General features: G+C 57.9%; 1 protein-coding gene across 1 annotated transcript in view; it reads right to left on the bottom strand.

Moving 5' to 3' along the window:
* PELO (pelota mRNA surveillance and ribosome rescue factor) overlaps positions 1–21,677 on the bottom strand; it is a 150,608-nt gene extending 128,931 nt beyond the window's left edge. Inside the window, exon 1 of the mRNA XM_073646281.1 lies at positions 21,521–21,677. Coding sequence (XP_073502382.1) covers positions 21,521–21,561 — 41 coding nt within the window. The 5' untranslated portion in view covers positions 21,562–21,677. The remainder of the gene's footprint in view (positions 1–21,520) is intronic.
* Positions 21,678–21,906: the final 229 nt, after the last annotated feature.

Below are 21,906 nucleotides of genomic sequence, written 5' to 3'. Positions count from 1 at the left end.
CCCACTATACACACACAGGAGAAGGAGAGGAGCCGCACTGCCCACTATACACACACAGGAGAAGGAGAGGAGCCGCACTGCCCACTATACACACACAGGAGAAGGAGAGGAGCCGCACTGCCCACTATACACACACAGGAGAAGGAGAGGAGCCGCACTGCCCACTATACACACACAGGAGGAGGAGAGGAGCCGCACTGCCCACTATACACACACAGGTGGAGAGGAGCCGCACTGCCCACTAGACACACACAGGAGGAGAAGAGGAGCCGCACTGCCCACTATACACACACAGAAGGAGGAGAGGAGCCGCACTGCCCACTATACACACACAGGAGGAGGAGAGGAGCCGCACTGCCCACTATACACACAGGAGAAGAGGAGCAGACTGCCCACTATACACACACAGTAGGAGAGGAGCCGCACTGCCCACTATACATACACAGGTGGAGAGGAGCCACACTGCCCACTATACACACACAGGAGGAGGAGAGGAGCCGCACTGCCCACTATACACACACAGGAGGAGGAGAGGAGCCGCACTGCCCACTATACACACACAGGAAGTAGAGAGGAACGGCACTGCCCACTATACACACACAGGAGAAGGAGAGGAGCCGCACTGCCCACTATACACACACAGGAGAAGAGGAGCCGCACTGCCCACTACACACACAGAGGAGGAGAGGAGCCGCACTGCCCACTATATACATAGGAGGAGGAGAGGAGCCGCACTGCCCACTATACACACACAGGAGGAGGAGAGGAGCCGCACTGCCAACTATACACACACAGGAGGAGGAGAGGAGCCGCACTGCCAACTATACACACACAGGAGGAGGAGAAGAGGAGCCGCACTGCCCACTATACACACACACACAGGAGGAGGAGAGGAGCCGCACTGCCCACTATACACACACAGGAGGAGAAGAGGAGCCGCACTGCCCACTATACACACACACAGGAGGAGGAGAGGAGCCGCACTGCCCACTATACACACACAGGAGGAGAAGAGGAGCCGCACTGCCCACTATACACACACAGGAGGAGAAGAGGAGCCGAACTGCCCACTATACACACACAGGAGGAGAAGAGGAGCCGCACTGCCCACTATACACACACAGGAGGAGGAGAGGAGCCGCACTGCCCACTATACACACACAGGAGGAGAAGAGGAGCCGCACTGCACACTATACACACACAGGAGGAGGAGAGGAGCCACACTGCCCACTACACACACACGCACAGGAGGAGGAGAAGAGGAGCCGCACTGCCCACTATACACACACAGGAGGAGCCGCACTGCCCACTATACACACACAGGAGGAGGAGAAGAGGAGCCGCACTGCCCACTATACACACACAGGAGGAGGAGAGGAGCCGCACTGCCCACTATACACACACAGGAGGAGGAGAGGAGCCGCACTACCCACTATACTCACACAGGAGAAGGAGAGCAGCCGCACTGCCGACTATATACACACAGGAGGAGGAGAGGAGCCGCACTGCCCACTATATACACACAGGTGGAGAGGAGCCGCACTGCCCACTATACACACACAGGAGGAGAAGAGGAGCCGCACTGCCCGCTAAACACACACAGGAGGAGAAGAGGAGCCGCACTGCCCACTATACACACACAGGAGGAGAAGAGGAGCCGCACTGCCCACTATACACACACAGGAGGAGAAGAGGAGCCGCACTGCCCACTATACACACACAGGAGGAGAAGAGGAGCCGCACTGCCCACTATACACACACAGGAGGAGAAGAGGAGCCGCACTGCCCACTATACACACACACACAGGAGGAGAAGAGGAGCCGCACTGCCCACTATACACACACACAGGAGGAGGAGAGTAGCCGCACTGCCCACTATACACACACAGGAGGAGAAGAGGAGCCGCACTGCCCACTATACACACACAGGAGGAGAAGAGGAGCCGCACTGCCCACTATACACACACAGGAGGAGAAGAGGAGCCGCACTGCCCACTATACACACACAGGAGGAGGAGAGGAGCCGCACTGCCCACTATACACACACAGGAGGAGAAGAGGAGCCGAACTGCACACTATACACACACAGGAGGAGGAGAGGAGCCACACTGCCCACTACACACACACGCACAGGAGGAGAAGAGGAGCCGCACTGCCCACTATACACACACAGGAGGAGGAGAGGAGCCGCACTGCCCACTACACACACACGCACAGGAGGAGAAGAGGTGCCGCACTGCCCACTATACACACACAGGAGGAGGAGAAGAGGAGCCGCACTGCCCACTATACACACACAGGAGGAGGAGAGGAGCCGCACTGCCCACTATACACACACAGGAGGAGGAGAGGAGCCGCACTACCCACTATACACACACAGGAGGAGGAGAGCAGCCGCACTGCCGACTATACACACACAGGAGGAGGAGAGGAGCCGCACTGCCGACTATATACACACAGGAGGAGGAGAGGAGCCGCACTGCCCACTATATACACACAGGTGGAGAGGAGCCGCACTGCCCACTATACATACACAGGAGGAGAAGAGGAGCCGCACTGCCCGCTATACACACACAGGAGGAGAAGAGGAGCCGCACTGCCCACTATACACACACAGGAAGAGAGGAGCCGCACTGCCCGCTATACACACACAGGAGGAGAAGAGGAGCCGCACTGCCCACTATACACACACAGGAGGAGAAGAGGAGCCGCACTGCCCACTATACACACACAGGAGGAGGAGAGGAGCCACACTGCCCACTATACACACACAGGAGGAGGAGAGGGGCCGCACTGCCCACTATACACACACAGGAGGAGGAGAGGAGCCGCACTGCCCACTATACACATAGGAGGAGAAGAGGAGTCACACTGCCCACTATACACACAGGAGGTAGAGAGGAGCCGCACTGCCACTATACACACACAGGAGAAGGAGAGGAGCCGCACTGCCCACTATACACACAGGACGAGGAGAGGAGCCGCACTGCCCATTATACACACACAGGAGAAGAGGAGCTGCACTGCCCACTATACACACACAGGAAGAGGAGAGGAGCCGCACTGCCCACTATACACACACAGGAGGAGGAGAGGAGCCGCACTGCCCACTATACACACACAGGAGGAGGAGAGGAGCCGCACTGCCCACTATACACACACAGGAGGAGGAGAGGAGCCGCAGTGCCCACTATACACACACAGGAGGAGGAGAGGAGCCGCACTGCCCACTATACACACACAGGAGGAGAAGAGGAGCCGCACTGCCCACTATACACATAGGAGGAGGAGAGGAGCCGCACTGCCCACTATACACACAGGAGGAGGAGAGGAGCCGCACTGCCCACTATACACACACACACAGGAGGAGGAGGAGAGAAGCCGCACTGCCCACTATACACACACAGGAGAAGAGGACCCGCACTGCCCACTACACACACACAGGAGGAGAGGAGCCGCACTGCCCACTATACACATAGGAGGAGGAGAGGAGCCGCACTGCCCACTATACACACACAGGAGGAGGAGAGGAGCCGCACTGCCCACTATACACACACAGGAGGAGGAGAGGAGGCGCACTGCCCACTATACACACACAGGAGGAGGAGAGGAGCCGCACTGCCGACTATACACACAGAAGGAGAGGAGCCGCAGTGCCCACTATACACACACAGGAGGAGGAGAGGAGCCGCACTGCCCACTATAGACACACAGGAGGAGAAGAGGAGCCGCACTGCCCACTATACACACACAGGAGAAGAGGAGCCGCACTGCCCACTATACACATAGGAGGAGGAGAGGAGCCGCACTGCCCACTATACACACAGGAGGAGGAGAGGAGCCGCACTGCCCACTATACACACACACAGCAGGAGGAGAGAAGCCGCACTGCCCACTATACACACACAGGAGAAGAGGAGCCGCACTGCCCACTACACACACACAGGAGGAGAGGAGCCGCACTGCCCACTATACACACACACAGGAGGAGGAGAGGAGCCGCACTGCCCACTATACACACACAGGAGGAGGAGAGGAGCCGCACTGCCCACTATACACACACAGGAGGAGGAGAGGAGCCGCACTGCCCACTATACACACACAGGAGGAGGAGAGGAGCCGCACTGCCAACTATACACACACAGGAGGAGGAGAAGAGGAGCCGCACTGCCCACTATACACACACAGGAGGAGGAGAAGAGGAGCAGCACTGCCCATTATACACACACACACAGGAGGAGGAGAGGAGCCGCACTGCCCACTATACACACACAGGAGGAGGAGAGGAGCTGCACTGCCCACTATACACACACAGGAGGAGAAGAGGAGCCGCACTGCCCACTATACACACACAGGAGGAGGAGAGGAGCCGCACTGCCCACTATACACACACAGGAGGAGAAGAGGAGCCGCACTGCCCACTATACACACACAGGAGGAGAAGAGGAGCCGCACTGCCCACTATACACACACAGGAGGAGAAGAGGAGCCGCACTGCCCACTATACACACACAGGAGGAGGAGAGGAGCCGCACTGCCCACTATACACACACAGGAGGAGAAGAGGAGCCGCACTGCACACTATACACACACAGGAGGAGAAGAGGAGCCGCACTGCCCACTATACACACACACACAGGAGGAGGAGAGGAGCCGCACTGCCCACTATACACACACAGGAGGAGAAGAGGAGCCGCACTGCCCACTATACACACACAGGAGGAGAAGAGGAGCCGCACTGCCCACTATACACACACAGGAGGAGAAGAGGAGCCGCACTGCCCACTATACACACACAGGAGGAGGAGAGGAGCCGCACTGCCCACTATACACACACAGGAGGAGAAGAGGAGCCGCACTGCCCACTATACACACACAGGAGGAGAAGAGGAGCCGCACTGCACACTATACACACACAGGAGGAGGAGAGGAGCCACACTGCCCACTACACACACACGCACAGGAGGAGAAGAGGAGCCGCACTGCCCACTATACACATAGGAGGAGAGGAGCCGCACTGCCCACTATACACACAGGAGGAGGAGAGGAGCCGCACTGCCCACTATACACACACACAGGAGGAGGAGGAGAGAAGCCGCACTGCCCACTATACACACACAGGAGGAGGAGAAGAGGAGCCGCACTGCCCACTATACACACACAGGAGGAGGAGAGGAGCCGCACTGCCCACTATACACACACAGGAGGAGGAGAGGAGCCGCACTACCCACTATACTCACACAGGAGAAGGAGAGCAGCCGCACTGCCGACTATATACACACAGGAGGAGGAGAGGAGCCGCACTGCCCACTATACACACACAGGTGGAGAGGAGCCGCACTGCCCACTATACACACACAGGAAGAGAGGAGCCGCACTGCCCACTATACACACACGCACAGGAGGAGAAGAGGAGCCGCACTGCCCACTATACACACACAGGAGGAGGAGAGGAGCCGCACTGCCCACTATACACACACAGGAGGAGGAGAGGGGCCGCACTGCCCACTATACACACACAGGAGGAGGAGAGGAGCCGCACTGCCCACTATACACATAGGAGGAGAAGAGGAGTCACACTGCCCACTATACACACAGGAGGTAGAGAGGAGCCGCACTGCCACTATACACACACAGGAGAAGGAGAGGAGCCGCACTGCCCACTATACACACAGGACGAGGAGAGGAGCCGCACTGCCCATTATACACACACAGGAGAAGAGGAGCCGCACTGCCCACTATACACACACAGGAGGAGGAGAGGAGCCGCACTGCCCACTATACACACACAGGAGGAGGAGAGGAGCCGCACTGCCCACTATACACACACAGGAGGAGGAGAGGAGCCGCAGTGCCCACTATACACACACAGGAGGAGGAGAGGAGCCGCACTGCCCACTATACACACACAGGAGGAGAAGAGGAGCCGCACTGCCCACTATACACATAGGAGGAGGAGAGGAGCCGCACTGCCCACTATACACACAGGAGGAGGAGAGGAGCCGCACTGCCCACTATACACACACACAGGAGGAGGAGGAGAGAAGCCGCACTGCCCACTATACACACACAGGAGAAGAGGACCCGCACTGCCCACTACACACACACAGGAGGAGAGGAGCCGCACTGCCCACTATACACATAGGAGGAGGAGAGGAGCCGCACTGCCCACTATACACACACAGGAGGAGGAAAGGAGCCGCACTGCCCACTATACACACACAGGAGGAGGAGAGGAGCCGCACTGCCGACTATACACACAGAAGGAGAGGAGCCGCAGTGCCCACTATACACACACAGGAGGAGGAGAGGAGCCGCACTGCCCACTATACACACACAGGAGGAGAAGAGGAGCCGCACTGCCCACTATACACACACAGGAGAAGAGGAGCCGCACTGCCCACTATACACATAGGAGGAGGAGAGGAGCCGCACTGCCCACTATACACACAGGAGGAGGAGAGGAGCCGCACTGCCCACTATACACACACACAGCAGGAGGAGAGAAGCCGCACTGCCCACTATACACACACAGGAGAAGAGGAGCCGCACTGCCCACTACACACACACAGGAGGAGAGGAGCCGCACTGCCCACTACACACACACAGGAGGAGAGGAGCCGCACTGCCCACTATACACACACAGGAGGAGGAGAGGAGCCGCACTGCCCACTATACACACACAGGAGGAGGAGAGGAGCCGCACTGCCAACTATACACACACAGGAGGAGGAGAAGAGGAGCCGCACTGCCCACTATACACACACAGGAGGAGGAGAAGAGGAGCCGCACTGCCCATTACACACACACACACAGGAGGAGGAGAGGAGCCGCACTGCCCACTATACACACACAGGAGGAGGAGAGGAGCTGCACTGCCCACTATACACACACAGAAGGAGAAGAGGAGCCGCACTGCCCACTATACACACACAGGAGGAGGAGAGGAGCCGCACTGCCCACTATACACCCACAGGAGGAGAAGAGGAGCCGCACTGCCCACTATACACACACAGGAGGAGAAGAGGAGCCGCACTGCCCACTATACACACACAGGAGGAGAAGAGGAGCCGCACTGCCCACTATACACACACAGGAGAAGAGGAGCCGCACTGCCCACTATACACACACAGGAGGAGGAGAGGAGCCGCACTGCCCACTATACACACACAGGAGGAGGAGAGGAGCCGCACTGCACACTATACACAAACAGGAGGAGAAGAGGAGCCACACTGCCCACTATACACACACAGGAGGAGAAGAGGAGCCGCACTGCCCACTATACACACACAGGAGAAGAGGAGCCGCACTGCCCACTATACACACACAGGAGGAGGAGAGGAGCCGCACTGCACACTATACACAAACAGGAGGAGAAGAGGAGCCACACTGCCCACTATACACACACAGGAGGAGAAGAGGAGCTGCACTGCCCACTATACACACACTGGAGGAGAAGAGGAGCAGCACTGCCCACTATACACAGAGGAGGAGCCGCACTGCCCACTATACACACACAGGAGGAGGAGAGGAGCCGCACTGCCAACTATACACACACAGGAGGAGAAGAGGAGCCGCACTGCCCACTATACACACACACAGGAGGAGAAGAGGAGCCGCACTGCCCACTATACACACACAGGAGGAGAAGAGGAGCCGCACTGCCCACTATACACACACAGGAGGAGGAGAGGAGCCGCACTGCCCACTATACACACACAGGAGGAGAAGAGGAGCCGCACTGCCCACTATAGACACACAGGAGGAGGAGAGGAGCCGCACTGCCCACTATACACACACAGGAGGAGAAGAGGAGCCGCACTGCCCACTACACACACACGCACAGGAAGAGAAGAGGAGCCGCACTGCCCACTATACACAAACAGGAGGAGAAGAGGAGCCACACTGCCCACTATACACACACAGGAGGAGAAGAGGAGCTGCACTGCCCACTATACACACACAGGAGGAGAAGAGGAGCCGCACTGCCCACTATACACACACAGGAGGAGGAGAAGAGGAGCCGCACTGCCCACTATACACACACAGGAGGAGGAGAGGAGCCGCACTGCCCACTATACACACACAGGAGGAGAAGAGGAGCCGCACTGCCCACTATACACACACAGGAGGAGGAGAGGAGCCACACTGCCCACTACACACACACACACAGGAGGAGAAGAGGAGCCGCACTGCCCACTATACACACACAGGAGGAGCCGCACTGCCCACTATACACACACAGGAGGAGGAGAAGAGGAGCCGCACTGCCCACTATACACACACACAGGAGGAGGAGAAGAGGAGCCGCACTGCCCACTATACAAACACACAGGAGGAGGAGAGGAGCCGCACTGCCCACTATACACACACAGGAGGAGGAGAGGAGCCGCACTGCCCACTATACACACACAGGAGGAGAAGAGGAGCCGCACTGCCCACTATACACACACAGGAGGAGGAGAGGAGCCGCACTGCCCACTATACACACACAGGAGGAGAGGAGCCGCACTGCCCACTATACACACAAAGGAGGAGAAGAGGAGCCGCACTGCCCACTATACACACACAGGAGGAGAAGAAGAGCCGCACTGCCCACTATACACACACAGGAGGAGAAGAGGAGCCGCACTGCCCACTATACACACACAGGAGAAGGAGAGGAGCCGCACTGCCCACTATACACACACAGGAGGAGAAGAGGAGCCGCACTGCCCACTATACACACACAGGAGGAGGAGAGGAGCCACACTGCCCACTACACACACACACACACACACACAGGAGAAGAGGAGCCGCACTGCCCACTATACACACACAGGAGAAGAGGAGCCGCACTGCCCACTATACACACACAGGAGGAGCCGCACTGCCAACTATACACACACAGGAGGAGAAGAAAAGGAGCCGCACTGCCCACTATACACACACAGGAGGAGGAGAAGAGGAGCCGCACTGCCCACTATACACACACACAGGAGGAGGAGAGGAGCCGCACTGCCCACTATACACACACAGGAGGAGGAGAGGAGCCGCACTGCCCACTATACACACGCAGGAGGAGAAGAGGAGCCGCACTGCCCACTATACACACACAGGAGGAGAAGAGGAGCCGCACTGCCACTATACACACACAGGAGAAGGAGAGGAGCCACACTGCCCACTATACACACACAGGAGGAGGAGAGGAGCCACACTGCCCACTATACACACACAGGAGGAGGAGAGGAGCCACACTGCCCACTATACACACACAGGAGGAGGAGAGGAGCCGCACCGCCCACTATACACACACAGGAGGAGGAGAGGAGCCGCACCGCCCACTATACACACACAGAAGGAGAAGAAGAGCCGCACTGCCCACTAAACACACACAGGAGGAGGAGAGGAGCCGCACTGCCCATTATACACACACAGGAGAAGAGGAGCCGCACTGCCCACTGTACACACACAGGAGGAGGAGAGGAGCCGCACTGCCCACTATACACACAGAGGAGGAGGAGAGGAGCCGCACTGCCCACTATACACATAGGAGGAGAAGAGGAGTCGCACTGCCCACTATACACACACAGGAGGAGGAGAGGAGTCGCACTGCCCACTATACACACACAGGAGGAGGAGAGGAGCCGCACTGCCCACTATACACACACAGGAGGAGAAGAGGAGCCGCACTGCCCACTATACACACACAGGAGGAGGAGAGGAGCCGCACTGCCCACTATACACACACAGGAGGAGAAGAGGAGCCGCACTGCCCACTATACACACACAGGAGGAGGAGAGGAGCCACACTGCCCACTACACACACACACAGGAGGAGAAGAGGAGCCGCACTGCCCACTATACACACACAGGAGGAGCCGCACTGCCAACTATACACACACAGGAGGAGGAGAGGAGCCGCACTGCCCACTATACACACACAGGAGGAGAAGAAGAGGAGCCGCACTGCCCACTATACACACAGGAGGAGGAGAAGAGGAGCCGCACTGCCCACTATACACACACAGGAGGAGGAGAAGAGGAGCCGCACTGCCCACTATACACACACACAGGAGGAGGAGAAGAGGAGCCGCACTGTCCACTATACACACACACAGGAGGAGGAGAGGAGCCGCACTGCCCACTATACACACACACAGGAGGAGGAGAGGAGCCGCACTGCCTACTATACACACACAGGAGGAGGAGAGGAGCCGCACTGCCCACTATACACACACAGGAGGAGAAGAGGAGCCGCACTGCCCACTATACACACACACAGGAGGAGAAGAGGAGCCGCACTGCCCACTATACACACACAGGAGGAGGAGAGGAGCCACACTGCCCACTATACACACAGAGGAGAAGAGGAGCCACACTGCCCACTATACACACACAGGAGGAGGAGAGGAGCCACACTGCCCACTATACACACACAGGAGGAGGAGAGGAGCCGCACCGCCCACTATACACACACAGGAGGAGGAGAGGAGCCGCACTGCCCACTATACACACACAGAAGGAGAAGAAGAGCCGCAGTGCCCACTAAACACACACAGGAGGAGGAGAGGAGCCGCACTGCCCATTATACACACACAGGAGAAGAGGAGCCGCACTGCCCACTATACACACACAGGAGGAGGAGAGGAGCCGCACTGCCCACTATACACACAGAGGAGGAGGAGAGGAGCCGCACTGCCCACTATACACACAGAGGAGGAGGAGAGGAGTCGCACTGCCCACTATACACACACACACACACACACACACACACACACAGGAGGTAGAGAGGAGCCGCACTGCCCACTATACACACACAGGAGGAGGAGAGGAGCCGCACTGCCCACTATACACACACAGGAGGAGGAGAGGAGTCGCACTGCCCACTACACACACACAGGAGGAGGAGAGGAGCCGCACTACCCACTATACTCACACAGGAGAAGGAGAGCAGCCGCACTGCCGACTATACACACACAGGAGGAGGAGAGGAGCCGCACTGCCCACTATACACACACAGGTGGAGAGGAGCCGCACTGCCCACTATACACACACAGGAGGAGAAGAGGAGCCGCACTGCCCGCTATACACACACAGGAGGAGAAGAGGAGCCGCACTGCCCACTATACACACACAGGAGGAGAGGAGCCGCACTGCCCACTATACACACACAGGAGGAGGAGAGGAGCTGCACTGCCCACTATACACACACAGGAGGAGGAGAAGACGAGCCGCACTGCCCACTATACACACACACACAGGAGGAGGAGAGGAGCTGCACTGCCCACTATACACACACAGGAGGAGAAGAGGAGCCGCACTGCCCACTATACACACACAGGAGGAGGAGAGGAGCCGCACTGCCCACTATACACACACAGGAGGAGAAGAGGAGCCGCACTGCCCACTATACACATAGGAGGAGAAGAGGAGTCACACTGCCCACTATACACACAGGAGGTAGAGAGGAGCCGCACTGCCACTATACACACACAGGAGAAGGAGAGGAGCCGCACTGCCCACTATACACACAGGACGAGGAGAGGAGCCGCACTGCCCATTATACACACACAGGAGAAGAGGAGCCGCACTGCCCACTATACACACACAGGAGGAGGAGAGGAGCCGCACTGCCCACTATACACACACAGGAGGAGGAGAGGAGCCGCAGTGCCCACTATACACACAGGAGGAGGAGAGGAGCCGCACTGCCCACTATACACACACAGGAGAAGAGGAGCCGCACTGCACACTACACACACACAGGAGGAGAGGAGCCGCACTGCCCACTATACACATAGGAGGAGGAGAGGAGCCGCACTGCCCACTATACACACACAGGAGGAGGAGAGGAGCCGCACTGCCCACTATACACACACAGGAGGAGGAGAGGAGCCGCACTGCCGACTATACACACAGAAGGAGAGGAGCCGCAGTGCCCACTATACACACACAGGAGGAGGAGAGGAGCCGCACTGCTCACTATACACACACAGGAGGAGAAGAGGAGCCGCACTGCCCACTATACGCACACAGGAGGAGAAGAGGAGCCGCACTGCCCACTATACACATAGGAGGAGGAGAGGAGCCGCACTGCCCACTATACACACAGGAGGAGGAGAGGAGCCGCACTGCCCACTATACACACACACAGCAGGAGGAGAGAAGCCGCACTGCCCACTATACACACACAGGAGAAGAGGAGCCGCACTGCCCACTACACACACACACAGGAGGAGAGGAGCCGCACTGCCCACTATACACATAGGAGGAGGAGAGGAGCCGCACTGCCCACTATACACACACAGGAGGAGGAGAGGAGCCGCACTGCCCACTATACACACACAGGAGGAGGAGAGGAGCCGCACTGCCAACTATACACACACAGGAGGAGGAGAATAGGAGCCGCACTGCCCACTATACACACACAGGAGGAGGAGAAGAGGAGCCGCACTGCCCACTATACACACACACACAGGAGGAGGAGAGGAGCTGCACTGCCCACTATACACACACAGGAGGAGGAGAGGAGCTGCACTGCCCACTATACACACACAGGAGGAGAAGAGGAGCCGCACTGCCCACTATACACACACAGGAGGAGAAGAGGAGCCGCACTGCCCACTATACACACACAGGAGGAGAAGAGGAGCCGCACTGCCCACTATACACACACAGGAGGAGAAGAGGAGCCGCACTGCCCACTATACACACACAGGAGGAGAAGAGGAGCCGCACTGCCCACTATACACACACAGGAGGAGGAGAGGAGCCGCACTGCCCACTATACACACACAGGAGGAGAAGAGGAGCCGCACTGCACACTATACACACACAGGAGGAGGAGAGGAGCCACACTGCCCACTACACACACACGCACAGGAGGAGAAGAGGAGCCGCACTGCCCACTATACACACACAGGAGGAGCCGCACTGCCCACTATACACACACAGGAGGAGGAAAAGAGGAGCCGCACTGCCCACTATACACACACAGGAGGAGGAGAGGAGCCGCACTGCCCACTATACACACACAGGAGGAGGAGAGGAGCCGCACTGCCCACTATACACACACAGGAGGAGGAGAGGAGCCGCACTACCCACTATACACACACAGGTGGAGAGGAGCCGCACTGCCCACTATACACACACAGGAGGAGAAGAGGAGCCGCACTGCCCGCTATACACACACAGGAGGAGAAGAGGAGCCGCACTGCCCACTATACACACACAGGAGGAGGAGAGGAGCTGCACTGCCCACTATACACACACAGGAGGAGGAGAGGGGCCGCACTGCCCACTATACACACACAGGAGGAGGAGAGGGGCCGCACTGCCCACTATACGCACACAGGAGGAGAAGAGGAGCCGCAGTGCCCACTATACACACACAGGAGGAGGAGAGGAGCTGCACTGCCCACTATACACACACAGGAGGAGGAGAAGACGAGCCGCACTGCCCACTATACACACACACACAGGAGGAGGAGAGGAGCTGCACTGCCCACTATACACACACAGGAGGAGAAGAGGAGCCGCACTGCCCACTATACACACACAGGAGGAGGAGAGGAGCCGCACTGCCCACTATACACACACAGGAGGAGAAGAGGAGCCGAACTGCCCACTATACACATAGGAGGTAGAGAGGAGCCGCACTGCCACTATACACACACAGGAGAAGGAGAGGAGCCGCATTGCCCACTATACACACAGGACGAGGAGAGGAGCCGCACTGCCCATTATACACACACAGGAGAAAAGGAGCCGCACTGCCCACTATACACACACAGGAGGAGGAGAGGAGCCGCACTGCCCACTATACACACACAGGAGGAGGAGAGGAGCCGCAGTGCCCACTATACACACACAGGAGGAGGAGAGGAGCCGCAGTGCCCACTATACACACACAGGAGGAGGAGAGGAGCCGCAGTGCCCACTATACACACAGGAGGAGGAGAGGAGCCGCACTGCCCACTATACACACACACAGGAGGAGGAGAGAAGCCGCACTGCCCACTATACACACACAGGAGAAGAGGAGCCGCACTGCCCACTACACACACACACAGGAGGAGAGGAGCCGCACTGCCCACTATACACATAGGAGGAGGAGAGGAGCCGCACTGCCCACTATACACACACAGGAGGAGGAGAGGAGCCGCACTGCCCACTATACACACACAGGAGGAGAGGAGCCGCACTGCCCACTATACACACACAGGAGGAGAGGAGCCGCACTGCCCACTATACACACACAGGAGGAGGAGAGGAGCCGCACTGCCGACTATACACACAGAAGGAGAGGAGCCGCAGTGCCCACTATACACACACAGGAGGAGGAGAGGAGCCGCACTGCCCACTATACACACACAGGAGGAGAAGAGGAGCCGCACTGCCCACTATACACACACAGGAGAAGAGGAGCCGCACTGCCCACTATACACATAGGAGGAGGAGAGGAGCCGCACTGCCCACTATACACACAGGAGGAGAGGAGCCGCACTGCCCACTATACACACACAAGCAGGAGGAGAGAAGCCGCACTGCCCACTATACACACACAGGAGAAGAGGAGCCGCACTGCCCACTACACACACACAGGAGGAGAGGAGCCGCACTGCCCACTATACACACACAGGAGGAGGAGAGGAGCCGCACTGCCCACTATACACACACAGGAGGAGGAGAGGAGCCGCACTGCCAACTATACACACACAGGAGGAGGAGAAGAGGAGCCGCACTGCCCACTATACACACAGGAGGAGGAGAAGAGGAGCCGCACTGCCCATTATACACACACACACAGGAGGAGGAGAGGAGCCGCACTGCCCACTATACACACAGGAGGAGGAGAGGAGCCGCACTGCCCACTATACACACACACAGCAGGAGGAGAGAAGCCGCACTGCCCACTATACACACACAGGAGAAGAGGAGCCGCACTGCCCACTACACACACACACAGGAGGAGAGGAGCCGCACTGCCCACTATACACATAGGAGGAGGAGAGGAGCCGCACTGCCCACTATACACACACAGGAGGAGGAGAGGAGCCGCACTGCCCACTATACACACACAGGAGGAGGAGAGGAGCCGCACTGCCAACTATACACACACAGGAGGAGGAGAATAGGAGCCGCACTGCCCACTATACACACACAGGAGGAGGAGAAGAGGAGCCGCACTGCCCACTATACACACACACACAGGAGGAGGAGAGGAGCTGCACTGCCCACTATACACACACAGGAGGAGGAGAGGAGCCGCACTGCCCACTATACACACACAGGAGGAGAAGAGGAGCCGCACTGCCCACTATACACACACAGGAGGAGAAGAGGAGCCGCACTGCCCACTATACACACACAGGAGGAGAAGAGGAGCCGCACTGCCCACTATACACACACAGGAGGAGAAGAGGAGCCGCACTGCCCACTATACACACACAGGAGGAGAAGAGGAGCCGCACTGCCCACTATACACACACAGGAGGAGGAGAGGAGCCGCACTGCCCACTATACACACACAGGAGGAGAAGAGGAGCCGCACTGCACACTATACACACACAGGAGGAGGAGAGGAGCCACACTGCCCACTACACACACACGCACAGGAGGAGAAGAGGAGCCGCACTGCCCACTATACACACACAGGAGGAGCCGCACTGCCCACTATACACACACAGGAGGAGGAGAAGAGGAGCCGCACTGCCCACTATACACACACAGGAGGAGGAGAGGAGCCGCACTGCCCACTATACACACACAGGAGGAGGAGAGGAGCCGCACTGCCCACTATACACACACAGGAGGAGGAGAGGAGCCGCACTGCCCACTATACACACACAGGAGGAGGAGAGGAGCCGCACTACCCACTATACACACACAGGTGGAGAGGAGCCGCACTGCCCACTATACACACACAGGAGGAGAAGAGGAGCCGCACTGCCCGCTATACACACACAGGAGGAGAAGAGGAGCCGCACTGCCCACTATACACACACAGGAGGAGGAGAGGAGCCGCACTGCCCACTATACACACACAGGAGGAGGAGAGGGGCCGCACTGCCCACTATACACACACAGGAGGAGGAGAGGGGCCGCACTGCCCACTATACACATAGGAGAAGAGGAGTCACACTGCCCACTATACACACAGGAGGTAGAGAGGAGCCGCACTGCCACTATACACACACAGGAGAAGGAGAGGAGCCGCACTGCCCACTATACACACAGGACGAGGAGAGGAGCCGCACTGCCCATTATACACACACAGGAGAAAAGGAGCCGCACTGCCCACTATACACACACAGGAGGAGGAGAGGAGCCGCAGTGCCCACTATACACACACAGGAGGAGGAGAGGAGCCGCAGTGCCCACTATACACACACAGGAGGAGGAGAGGAGCCGCAGTGCCCACTATACACACACAGGAGGAGGAGAGGAGCCGCAGTGCCCACTATACACACAGGAGGAGGAGAGGAGCCGCACTGCCCACTATACACACACACAGGAGGAGGAGAGAAGCCGCACTGCCCACTATACACACACAGGAGAAGAGGAGCCGCACTGCCCACTACACACACACACAGGAGGAGAGGAGCCGCACTGCCCACTATACACATAGGAGGAGGAGAGGAGCCGCACTGCCCACTATACACACACAGGAGGAGGAGAGGAGCCGCACTGCCCACTATACACACACAGGAGGAGAGGAGCCGCACTGCCCACTATACACACACAGGAGGAGAGGAGCCGCACTGCCCACTATACACACACAGGAGGAGAGGAGCCGCACTGCCCACTATACACACACAGGAGGAGGAGAGGAGCCGCACTGCCGACTATACACACAGAAGGAGAGGAGCCGCAGTGCCCACTATACACACACAGGAGGAGGAGAGGAGCCGCACTGCCCACTATACACACACAGGAGGAGAAGAGGAGCCGCACTGCCCACTATACACACACAGGAGAAGAGGAGCCGCACTGCCCACTATACACATAGGAGGAGGAGAGGAGCCGCACTGCCCACTATACACACAGGAGGAGAGGAGCCGCACTGCCCACTATACACACACAAGCAGGAGGAGAGAAGCCGCACTGCCCACTATACACACACAGGAGAAGAGGAGCCGCACTGCCCACTACACACACACAGGAGGAGAGGAGCCGCACTGCCCACTATACACACACAGGAGGAGGAGAGGAGCCGCACTGCCCACTATACACACACAGGAGGAGGAGAGGAGCCGCACTGCCAACTATACACACACAGGAGGAGGAGAAGAGGAGCCGCACTGCCCACTATACACACAGGAGGAGGAGAAGAGGAGCCGCACTGCCCATTATACACACACACACAGGAGGAGGAGAGGAGCCGCACTGCCCACTATACACACACAGGAGGAGGAGAGGAGCTGCACTGCCCACTATACACACACAGGAGGAGAAGAGGAGCCGCACTGCCCACTATACACACACAGGAGGAGGAGAGGAGCCGCACTGCCCACTATACACACACAGGAGGAGAAGAGGAGCCGCACTGCCCACTATACACACACAGGAGGAGAAGAGGAGCCGCACTGCCCACTATACACACACAGGAGGAGCCGCACTGCCAACTATACACACACAGGAGGAGAAGAGGAGCCGCACTGCCCACTATACACACACAGGAGGAGGAGAAGAGGAGCCGCACTGCCCACTATACACACACACAGGAGGAGAGGAGCCGCACTGCCCACTATACACACGCAGGAGGAGAAGAGGAGCCGCACTGCCCACTATACACACGCAGGAGGAGAAGAGGAGCCGCACTGCCCACTATACACACACAGGAGGAGGAGAGGAGCCACACTGCCCACTATACACACACAGGAGGAGGAGAGGAGCCACACTGCCAACTATACACACACAGGAGGAGGAGAGGAGCCACACTGCCCACTATACACACACAGGAGGAGGAGAGGAGCCACACTGCCCACTATACACACACAGGAGGAGGAGAGGAGCCGCACCGCCCACTATACACACACAGGAGGAGGAGAGGAGCCGCACCGCCCACTATACACACACAGAAGGAGAAGAAGAGCCGCACCGCCCACTATACACACACAGGAGGAGGAGAGGAGCCGCACCGCCCACTATACACACACAGAAGGAGAAGAAGAGCCGCACTGCCCACTAAACACACACAGGAGGAGGAGAGGAGCCGCACTGCCCATTATACACACACAGGAGAAGAGGAGCCGCACTGCCCACTGTACACACAGAGGAGGAGGAGAGGAGCCGCACTGCCCACTATACACACAGAGGAGGAGGAGAGGAGCCGCACTGCCCACTATACACATAGGAGGAGAAGAGGAGTCGCACTGCCCACTATACACACACAGGAGGAGGAGAGGAGCCGCACTGCCCACTATACACACACAGGAGGAGGAGAGGAGCCGCACTGCCCACTATACACACACAGGAGGAGAAGAGGAGCCGCACTGCCCACTATACACACACAGGAGGAGGAGAGGAGCCACACTGCCCACTACACACACACACACACACACACACACAGGAGGAGAAGAGGAGCCGCACTGCCCACTATACACACACAGGAGGAGCCGCACTGCCAACTATACACACACAGGAGGAGGAGAGGAGCCGCACTGCCCACTATACACACACAGGAGGAGAAGAAGAGGAGCCGCACTGCCCACTATACACACAGGAGGAGGAGAAGAGGAGCCGCACTGCCCACTATACACACACAGGAGGAGGAGAAGAGGAGCCGCACTGACCACTATACACACACACAGGAGGAGAAGAGGAGCCGCACTGCCCACTATACACACACAGGAGGAGAAGAGGAGCCGCACTGCCCACTATACACACACAGGAGGAGGAGAGGAGCCGCACCGCCCACTATACACACACAGGAGGAGGAGAGGAGCCGCACCGCCCACTATACACACACAGGAGGAGGAGAGGAGCCGCACTGCCCACTATACACACACAGGAGAAGAGGAGCCGCACTGCCCACTATACACACAGAGGAGGAGGAGAGGAGCCGCACTGCCCACTATACACACAGAGGAGGAGGAGAGGAGCCGCACTGCCCACTATACACACACAGGAGGAGAAGAGGAGCCGCACTGCCCACTATACACACACAGGAGGAGGAGAGGAGTCGCACTGCCCACTATACACACACAGGAGGAGGAGAGGAGTCGCACTGCCCACTACACACACACAGGAGGAGGAGAGGAGTCGCACTGCCCACTACACACACAGGAGAAGAGGAGCCGCACTGCCCACTATACACACACAGTAGGAGAGGCGCTGCACTGCCCACTATACACACACAGGAGGAGAGGAGCTGCACTGCCCACTATACACACACAGGAGGAGAGGAGCTGCACTGCCCACTATACACACACAGGAGGAGAAGAGGAGCCGCACTGCCCACTATACACACACAGGAGGAGGAGAGGAGCCGCACTGCCCACTATACACCCACAGGAGGAGGAGAGGAGCCGCACTGCCCACTATACACACACAGGAGAAGAGGAGCCGCACTGCCCACTATACACACACAGGAGGAGGAGAGGGGCCGCACTGCCCACTATACACACACAGGAAGAGAAGAGGAGTCGCACTGCCCACTATACACACACACGAGGAGAAGAGGAGCCGCACTGCCCACTATACACACACAGGAGGAGGAGAGGAGCCGCACTGCCCACTATACACACAGAAGGAGAAGAGGAGCAGCAATGTCCACTATACACATACAGGAGGAGGAGAGGAGCCGCACTGCCCACTATACACACACAGGAGGAGGAGAGGAGCCGCACTGCCCATTATACACACAGGAGAAGAGGAGCCGCACTGCCCACTATACACACACAGGAGGAGGAGAGGAGCCGCACTGCCCACTATACACACACAGGAGGAGGAGAGGAGCCGCACTGCCCACTATACACATAGGAGGAGAAGAGGAGTCGCACTGCCCACTATACACACACTGGAGAAGAGGAGCCGCACTGCCCACTATACACACAGAAGGAGAAGAGGAGCAGCAATATCCACTATACACATACAGGAGGAGGAGAGGAGCCGCACTGCCCACTATACACACACAGGAGGAGAGGAGCAGCACTGCCCATTATACACACACACAGGAGGAGAAGAGGAGCCGCACTGCCCACTATACACACACAGGAGGAGGAGGAGAGGAGTCGCACTGCCCACTATACACACACAGGAGGAGGAGGAGAGGAGTCGCACTGCCCACTATACTACACACAGGAGAAGAAGAGGAGCCGCACTGCCCACTATACACACACAGGAGGAGGAGAGGAGCCGCTCTGCCCACTATACACACACAGGAGGAGAGGAGCCGCACTGCCCACTATACACACACAGGAGAAGAGGAGCCGCACTGCCCACTATACACACACACAGGAGGAGAAGAGGAGCCGCACTGCCCACTATACACACACACAGGAGGAGAGGAGCCGCACTGCCCACTATACACACACAGGAGGAGAGGAGCCGCACTGCCCACTATACACACACAGGAGGAGAAGAGGAGCAGCACTGCCCAGTATACACACACAGGAGGAGAAGAGGAGCCGCACTGCCCACTATACACACAGGAGGAGGAGAGGAGCCGCACTGCCCACTATACACACACAGGAGGAGGAGAGGAGCCGCACTGCCCACTATACACACAGGAGGAGGAGAGGAGCCGCACTGCCCACTATACACACACAGGAGGAGAAGAGGAGCCGCACTGCCCATTATACACACACAGGAGGAGGAGAGGAGCCGCACTGCCCACTATACACACACAGGACGAGAGGAGCCGCACTGCCCACTATACACACACAGGAGGAGGAGAGGAGCCGCACTGCCCACTATACACACACAGGAGGAGGAGAGGAGCCGCACTGCCCACTGTACACACACAGGGGGAGGAGAGGAGCCGCACTGCCCACTATACACACAGGAGGAGAAGAGCCGCACTGCCCACTATACACACACAGGAGGAGGAGAGGAGCCGCACTGCCCACTATACACACACAGGAGGAGAAGAGGAGCCGCACTGCCCACTATACACACACAGGAGGAGAAGAGGAGCCGCACTGCCCACTATACACACACAGGAGGAGGAGAGGAGCCGCACTGCCCACTATACACACACAGGAGGAGAAGAGGAGCCGCACTGCCCACTATACACACACAGGAGGAGAAGAGGAGCCGCACTGCCCACTATACACACACAGGAGGAGAAGAGGAGCCGCACTGCCCACTATACACACACAGGAGGAGGAGAGGAGCCGCACTGCCCACTATACACACACAGGAGGAGAAGAGGAGCCGCACTGCCCACTATACACACAGGAGGAGAAGAGCCGCACTGCCCACTATACACACACAGGAGGAGGAGAGGAGCCGCACTGCCCACTATACACACAGGAGGAGAAGAGCCGCACTGCCCACTATACACACAGGAGGAGGAGAAGATGAGCCGCACCCAGCATTGTCCTTCTCGATGTCTTTACTGACGAGTTTCATGTTGGTCCCAGCCGCAGATGTTATCCACAGACAGAGCGGCACCGGAAGTCACATCTCCTCCATTTTACTATACCGGAAGTCACATTTCCTCCATCTTACTATACCGGAAGTCGCTTTTCCTCCATCTTACTATACCGTAAGTCTCTTTTCCTCCATCTTACTATACCGGAAGTCCCTTCTCCTCCATCTTACTATACATACCGGAAGTCACATCTCCTTCATCTCACTACACCGGAAGTCAAATGTTTTACAGGTCTCAATACCGGATGTTACATGTTCTACAGTCTACTGTACCGGAAGTCACGTTATACAGGCCAGTTCTGGAAGTCATATGACCGCTGTTAC

The sequence above is a fragment of the Phyllobates terribilis genome, unplaced genomic scaffold (genome assembly GCF_046119375.1).
Source record: "Phyllobates terribilis strain yellow unplaced genomic scaffold, ASM4611937v1 Scaffold_9__5_contigs__length_417890890, whole genome shotgun sequence".
Classification (NCBI taxonomy): domain Eukaryota; kingdom Metazoa; phylum Chordata; class Amphibia; order Anura; family Dendrobatidae; genus Phyllobates; species Phyllobates terribilis.
This window is presented reverse-complemented; position numbering and strand designations above follow the sequence as displayed.